Raw genomic sequence first — 8,359 nt, 5'->3', positions numbered from 1 at the left:
CTCCCTCTCATTTTGATAAATGAGAGGATCATCATATGTTAATGGTTGCATCTGTGACCATGGCTTCCTCTAAGTATTGAGTTGTCTGCAACCAACTATCTTTCCTTCCATTTTTCCTATGATCCATTTGCCAAGATTGTTCTTTTAGTTAATGAATCATAATGCAACTTTGGAGATATAGCTAGATATTTTTCCAGGGATTTCTTAACTCCCTCTGAATTCTTTTTTTAGCTGGACATCAAGCCTTCATTAATCTACCCCTGAATTTTAATATGAAGATTTATCATACAACAACTGCATTTGTAAATCTCTTTACTCCAAATCAGAGAGAAAATTAGTATCATGGTCTTTCTTAACCCAGGGTGAAGAAGTCCTCCCATGAGATCATCCAATCAACGAGATGGTTCATGACATCTACCAATCCATCATACGAAGGTCCTTCTTGTCTAGGCATTTGAATCCATGCCACCATTCTTAATGAAGTCAATGATCCCCGCATTGTTCTTTATGATTATAGAGGTTGCTGCAAGGGACTAGTCCATGTCCTTGAAAAAGGAAGAAACTTCCAAGGTTGCAACCTTCATTACAATATTTGATTGTTTCAAGGCTTCCTTTTGATTAGACTGCAAGTAGAGATCTCATAGATATTTCCAGATTCTTGATAGGACATAATGATGTAGACAACATCTTCAACCATACTCTAGAATTTGATATTGGATGATGAACACTTATAGTTGCTAAGAATCAGAGATATGGAGATAGTACAATTGTTGACTTATTTCTCAAGTCAATGGAGGATCTGAACTAATTTATTTAGTTTATTAAGAGAAGTATTTTGTATCATTATTGGCATAATAAGCCCATAATTAGCAATTTAACCAGATGTGAGTACTTGATGATGTACTCCTATAATCCTTGAATATGTCTACTCATGAGGAATGTACCATGAAGATACCTGCCAAGAATAGTGTCCAGAAGACTGTTGATTCATACTTCACTGTCAACATATACACATCTTTGCCACAACTATACAAGCCTGAGATGATATTTTAGGATTGCTTCTTTCAATGAGGTTGATATAGGGCTTCAAGATGAATTTAAAAAATGATTTCAATGTCTGAAGCTTTCATTTTTTCCAACGTAAACAAATATTCAGTGATGTGAACAACCTAGGGTTTTGGTAGAAGCTCTTACTTAATCACAATATTGTCATTGTAAATCAAAATTCTCCACAACCTCAAGTAGATCTGACTGTGTGTGTGTGTGTGTATATATATATATATATATATATATATATAGTTGAAGTCATTGTTATTATTTCACTGAGATAGTCAAACTCATACTCTCTCCACAGGTCGGAAAATACTCTTCATATTGCAGGAGACTAAGAGAAAGGTGATGAGATTTTTGTTGTGAGATGATAAGCCTTATTTCATAAACTTGAGATGGCATAAATAGGACAACATTGATATCCTTTACTGCTGATTCCATTGAAATATTTTGAAATGTTAGAGTCAAATTTACCACAAATTTTTCATGCAGACAAATCTTGGCACATTAGATTAGGAGTATAAGGTTCTGTTCTTTAGGAGGGTAGAATTAATTTTTTCAAGGTAGTATCTCAAATGAGTGTTGTCTACTTCACCCCTCTATTCAGAGCTGCTATGTTTCAAACATGCTTTCATATTGTTTAAGGATCATATCAATCCAATGACTCACCGCCTTCTCTATTATAGTTCTTTTCTTTTGAATTAGAATGTTCCTTAGAAAGTCACCCTTACCAAGAAATTACAAAGACTAATCTCAGGTCCTAGGAGGCTCCTTCAATTACTGGTTTATGCTTAGATTAGGGCTCAATATTACCATCATTTAAAAAACAAGAACTCACATTGCCCCACAGTCTAGGGCACAGATTTTCATTCGATGTAGATGCCATGAATGAATGTTCAAATGTTGTCCAAACATCGTATTTATAATTGACTAAAATTTTGTCCAATCTTCATTACACACATGAAGCTTTGATATAAGACATCATAAACAATATTCTATCCCTAACAAAAATAACCAATTTTCTGAAAATACCTTTTGGGTCACAGTTCTGAGTCTCTTTTCTGATGAATCTTGGCAGCATAGGTAATACTCTTGAGTCTTGACCCTGGTTATTGAAACTACCTTGCTAATGGCCTTGCTCGAGCTATATGATTGCTATTTTTCTCGTTCAAAACAAGTACTACAACTCTTCAAGCAGGATACCACAGTGGCTCGACCCTAAAGTCATGGAAGATTTTGACCTGAAAAAGTGGAATATCCTTCCACAGGCAAATGCGCATGAGTGTCTCTAAATTTGGCCAGAAATAAGGAATTGCACTTTCAAAATGAGGGCAAATTTGACTTACTCATCGTAACTATGCCTAGAAATTTGATTTAATGCCACAAGGAGCTCGGCTTGGGAATTCCTCTGACTTTTGATGTGATGGAGATTTGTCAAAAAGTTCCTTAGTGATTGCATTCTTTTTTCTTGTGCTTGTCCTCACTTGGCTTTGATACCATGTTAAATTTGGGACATGTTCTTAGTTACTTCATAGATCCATATTAGCCCATTTATCAATCCATTTTGATTCCATTAGCAATCACATAACTTGTTATCATATGAGTAACTGAAGAAAGAACGTAAATGGTAGGAGCAGAAGACAAGCCAAGAGAAGAGAGCTCAAGGATATGGCTAAAGCTAGGGAAAAACCCCAAGATGGGGAAAGCCCTTTGTCTATTCTTATCATTAATATCAAATGTTCAATAGAGAGAGAGAAAACAATAATTCAAATTCAGAATGACCTGTGAATGTGAAGGTCTAATACCACTGAAGGTTTAAAACCATAAAAACCATTATAAAATATTTTAGAATATTTATAATAATATACATAAATCAAAGGTTGAAATTTATTTTCAAAATAATTATGTTATTTTTATTATTTTAATTAAATTTATTAAAAAAATAATATTATGTGAAAAAATGTTATGAATGTAAATTATGGTTTTTGGTTTTTTGACAATTAATGTTTTTCAATTTTTTCCAACTATTTAATTTATATGATTATACTAATTAAAAAAAAAAAAAACTTATATAATAGTACATGTCACAATATTTTAAAGATAATCATGTTAGAGAGGAAGTCTCCATTATTCTGCCCTAGACATTTACAATGTTATCACTGACATTCTGTTTGATATATGTTATGCTATGGTATTATATAGGAGATATACAACATGAAGCATAGCTGCAGCATATTCTTTTCGTCCCTAATTTAAAAAAAAAATTATCCTTACTAAATATAAATATATAAAAGTTGTATAGTTTGTTATAAGCTGAAACATATACTGATATATTATATAAACTAATGCTTTTTCATCTGAAAAAACCTATATTAATTTAAGTTAATTAACTCTATATAACTAAATAAATTAAATATTTATAAAATAAATTAAACATTTTTAAATAAAAACAAAAACTTTTAAAATTTTTGAAATTTACAAATAATCATGAGTACGATCATTTTAATCCACACTTTAATTTCAGGACTACTAAAAACTACCGACACACTAAAATCCACCATACCCACTAATTTAAGTAATCGAGAGTAGTTAACACATTCCAACAACTCCCAAGTAAATACATTAAAGTGACATGACGGATGTGGCATTTTTTCAAATCAATAAAGCCATTTTCAAACTTGAGGTCTTTTATTGGTTGATAAAGCTCGCTCACGGCACTGATGAACGCAACAGGAATGATTACTCAACTCACTTCACCTCCTTATGTAAACTATCTTTATCTTTCTCTCGCACTCTTAAAGAAACGCATCACCTCTATTTCTCATCCTCTGTCTATCTAATTTCATTGAAGGAACGAACAATCTCCTCAGAATGGCCGCTGCAGCAATCAATGGCAATGACTGTAAACCAACCATTGTCTGCGTGACGGGAGCGACAGGTTTTCTAGCCTCCTGGTTGGTCAAGCGACTTCTAGAGAAGGGATACACTGTCCACGCTACAGTTCGCGACCCGGGTGATTACCATCTCATTCTTTCTGAGTTGTTGGAATTTGGTCACGCAAATTTCTGCTCAATTTTTTCCCTCTTTTCAGATAGATATAAAATTGGGAAAAATTACAATACTGAACTTCAATCTCATTCTCTTTCTGTTGCTGTGAGAATTTGGCCATGCAAAATTCTGCTCATTTCTTGACTTTTTGGATAAATTGAGCAAAATTTCAGTGAACTTCATTCGTCATGAAACTGATTTCTAACCAATATATGTCAAAACTGTAACGGAAAAGTATTGTAGCTTATTTCTACCATTGGGTGGATACAGAAAACAACGCAAAGGTACGACATCTCCTGGACATTCCAGAAGGTGGGGAGAAGCTCAAGCTGTTCAGAGCGGATCTATTGGAAGAAGGCAGTTTCGACGCTGCCATCCATGGCTGTGATGGTGTTTTTCATGTGGCAAGTCCTGTCGACTTCGCCCCTAAAGATCCTGAGGTAAGTAACTTCGCCGCTTCAATTTTCCCAAACGACATGCCGTTAAGATATATGCATCTGGGTATTGATATTTAGCAACATGAAATTGCTGCTGTGCAGAATGATGTTATCAAGCCGGCAGTTGACGGAACGCTTAATGTTCTGAGGGCTTGCACAAAAGCCAAGACCGTAAAGCGCGTGGTGGTCACATCGTCCGCGTCCACGCTCATAGTTAGCGAATCGAAGGAGCAGAATCAGTACATTGACGAAACTCGTTGGACAGACGTGGATTTCCTCCGGACTAAAAAGCCTCCCTCCTGGGTACATACATAACTAACCACCAGACACGCCGGAAATTCTTAAGCTATACAAGATGTCGCAGGTATTGCTGACAAAATGAAGTGTGTGACAGTGTTTAATGGTTAATTGTGCAGGCATATCCGGCTGCCAAGACGCTTGCAGAACAAGCAGCGCTGCAATACGGAAAAGAAGATCCAGGGTTGGATGTGGTGACCATCATTCCTGTGCTGGTAGGGGGGCCTGCCATTACGCCCAACGTGCCGTACTCAGTTAGGTTAACCCTTTCCCTCCTCACCGGCGACCAACAAAACATACAAGCTTTGAAGGGTAAAGAGATGGCATACGGCAGCATTCGATTGGTACACGTGGAGGACGTATCCAGCGCTCATATTTTCTTGATGGAAAACCCCTCTGCACACGGCCGCTACATCTGCTGCCCTATAAACACCACCGTCCCACAGCTGACAGACTACAAATCAAAACGCTATCCGCAGTACAATGTGACAATCCAGTGAGTATGACTATCAGTAGAGTATGACAGTTCTATATTAGCATGGGTATGCATGTCTATATAATTACCAAATTCTAATGGAATTGCTTGAACAGGTCTGAAGATATGCCACCGGTCCCAAAGGTATACCCTTCGTCCAAGAAATTGGTGGAGAGCCGTTTCGCGTTCAAATTTGGCATCGACCAGATTTTCGATGATGGTGTGGAATACCTGAGGACGAAGGGATTGCTCGTTTAATTAGTGAGGGTTGTTTGCTCGATTATCAAGTAAATGATATGGTCATGGTAATACTAAGATCAGAATGTTCAGTCCAATGGGTGCAAGGAGTTTAAAATAACAATTGATATTTACTTAATTTAATTTAATTGAAGGTCAATTTATACTTGGTTATTTGGTCAGGATTAATTCATTTTAATATAATTGTTAGATTTATTTTGCTTCTGGCTTTATTGATTGTGATAGTTGAGGACGCAAGCCCTAGCCTATGGACCCCGTGCAATGGTACACCCGGAGCTATATGCAGGACATCCAGCATAAAAAAATTATGCAAGTTTTAAAAACATCTTAATGCTGAATTATATTAAAACCAATTATATTAGTTTTAATACACAATATGATGCATGTGAGTAATAGAATACTCTTACGACCCATGGTATATAACATTTAAGAATTTGTGCAAACTTTAAAACATTTAACGTCATTATATAATATTTTATCCCCGTTAAATGTAAATTAGCCTGTTTGTTTATCAAAATCTTTCGCATATTTTGAATAATATTGCGTTAGTGCTACAAGCAGCAAATATAATGGCCACCAGAACGTCAGAGTCTATGTACAACTTGAATGGTTGATAGTGCGATGTCAGAAATGGCGGGAGCCATCAGAGAATTTCATAATGAATTACAGCACATTGTAAAGCCCTAATCAAATTTGGTGGATACATTGAATTACAACACATTGTAAAGTCCCAATCAAATTTGGTGGATACATCTGATTGAATCTACATGGGCTGGCTTGGTGAAATATGAACCATACCCAGCTGGTCTATATTGATCAAATTTTGTTTGTTTTCCAACAAAATGCTAACTCCTGACCCTTGCTGCTGGAGTATTATATTTACTTTGGATATATTCATTGGATATAAATGTAAATATGGTTGGAAATTGTAATTAATCCAACATGTAAGAGTCCGCTAAATTTAGAGGGTTAATTAACTGAGTCAAGTTTATTGCGTTCAGAGTGAAGTTATGTTGTGAGAAAATTCAAATTTAGAATGTATTGATTTGAAGTTAGTTTGAGTGAATTGTTAATTCAAAAACTTTAAATGCTCCTTACAAGTTCATTGTAATCATCAATTTGTAATAAAAAATGGTTGTAATCATCCATTTTTGATTGACGAATAAAAGAACAATAGCTTGTGTTATTGTATGTGTGAGAAATTTTGCATTTTTCTTCTTTTGTCTTTCATCAAAGCAAAATTAAAGAGTCAGAATATCTTCAACCGCAGCTTGCAAAGCCGAGTGATAAGTGAGGAGAAAAATTCTTAGACGCTATAGCCGAGTCCGTTTGCTCTGCAGGCAGTTTAAATCGAGTTTGTCAAGGGTTTGTTGAACAAGTCCATGAGATTGAGCATCCGCGGTTGCCGTAAATGGGTATTTTTATGTTTATTACTGATTTTTGAATATTTGAGAATCTGACGGACATGGATGTGGTTAATTTTTTTACCACACCCATGTCAGTCCAGTTCTAAATATTCAGGGGATCAATGTTCATTACTGATTCATCAAATACTCATATTTGAGAATGTGATAGACATAGGTGATAGACATAAGTGAAGTAAATTTTTATCAATTTTTTTACCACACTCATGTCCATCCAATTCCAAATATTCAAGAGATCAACAATCGTCTTAAGCTCAGTGGCCGTAAACAAGCCTTGCGTGGCCGTGAGTGTTTTGAAAAGAAGAGTCAAAGCCTCGTTTCACAAGGAAAAGGTTTATTCACAATTTTTTTTACAAGGAGCACGAGAAGGTGCGCAAATTTATGTTTTGGGCCGCTCGGCATGAATAGATATTTATCTGTGGGGGCGTATAAAGGTTGTATTGTTTTTAAGATTCATAAAGTTATCGATGAAGTGTGTGGGGGCGTATAAAGGTTGTATTGTTTTTAAGATTCATAAAGTTATTCATTAAGCGTGAGGCCATTGGGTTTAAAAAGTTTGATGCCGTATATTGAAAAGGCTTTTTATGGTTTGAAAAGCGAAGGTTTATGAAGAGATTAAAAAGTATTTTATTTAAAAAAATGTTTATGGTTGATAAGATTTAGAAATTGGTGTGCAATATGTTATGAAGTGTTTTTGTTTTGTAAAGAGTTTGTTTTTTTTGGATATAAGGAAATAGGTTAATGACCTAAGACCCAGAGGCATAGTGAAAGCCCACCCTCTTATGGACCATCAACGGGTTATTCCAAGTCGCATTGTTTTCCTTGAATAACGGTGATGAGTCAGCCTGCATTCGCGAATAGCAATCAAAGATGGCTGTCCTCATCACTCGTTTGACAACTGAGTTATGATAGCTTTTCCCACCCTATTGGTATTAAAAACCATATTAGTATTTTTGGGTCGATATGGAAGATAACCTCATGCAATCATTAAAGTAGCCCCAAGAAAAAGGGAATACAATAGTCATGGGTCGCAAAGCGCAACTAGAGAATATTAAGAAAAGGAAATGAAAAGAAGAGACATATATTATTGCTATGTTTATTCAGGTTCAAACCGCAGTCGAGGAACTAAGAAGTCTAGCAAAAGACAAACAAGAAATCGAGGGTGATTGATGTAGCTTTGATATGTTACCACCTCCTATGTTTACTCGTAAATATTTTGATCATTATGTTATCAAAATGCTAACTTTTATTGGAGCTAAAGACTTAATTGAGTATTGGTCTAATAACCCATATGATAAAGTATGCAATGTTTTAGTATAGAATTTTATAAAATAGACATTGGATGAGAAGTTTTTGTGTAAGGTAGCAAA

At 35.4% G+C, this 8,359-nt stretch overlaps 1 protein-coding gene across 1 annotated transcript; it reads left to right on the top strand.

The window, feature by feature from the left end:
- Positions 1 to 3,803: 3,803 nt before the first annotated feature.
- On the top strand, positions 3,804 to 5,613 carry LOC149233252 (putative anthocyanidin reductase). Its single transcript, XM_089376690.1, has 5 exons — positions 3,804 to 4,063; positions 4,369 to 4,538; positions 4,638 to 4,838; positions 4,952 to 5,328; positions 5,424 to 5,613. Exons 1-5 carry the CDS (start codon positions 3,922 to 3,924, stop codon positions 5,563 to 5,565), a joined length of 1,032 nt encoding a protein of 343 aa, XP_089232816.1. The 5' UTR covers positions 3,804 to 3,921; the 3' UTR covers positions 5,566 to 5,613.
- Positions 5,614 to 8,359: the final 2,746 nt, after the last annotated feature.

The sequence above is a fragment of the Pinus tabuliformis genome, chromosome J (genome assembly GCF_031772625.1).
Source record: "Pinus tabuliformis cultivar Carrire ecotype Pingquan chromosome J, CPIR1, whole genome shotgun sequence".
In the NCBI taxonomy this organism is placed as follows: domain Eukaryota; kingdom Viridiplantae; phylum Streptophyta; class Pinopsida; order Pinales; family Pinaceae; genus Pinus; species Pinus tabuliformis.
Note: the sequence above shows the minus strand (reverse complement) of the source record. Positions and strands in the feature narration are given on the sequence as shown.

Coding starts and splice junctions, on each gene's coding strand:
- LOC149233252 (XM_089376690.1), top strand. CDS start 3,922: ATGGCCGCTGCAGCAATCAATGGCAATGACTGTAAACCAACCATTGTC. Junction 4,064..4,368: donor CGCTACAGTTCGCGACCCGG/GTGATTACCATC, acceptor GGGTGGATACAG/AAAACAACGCAAAGGTACGA. Junction 4,839..4,951: donor CTAAAAAGCCTCCCTCCTGG/GTACATACATAA, acceptor TTAATTGTGCAG/GCATATCCGGCTGCCAAGAC.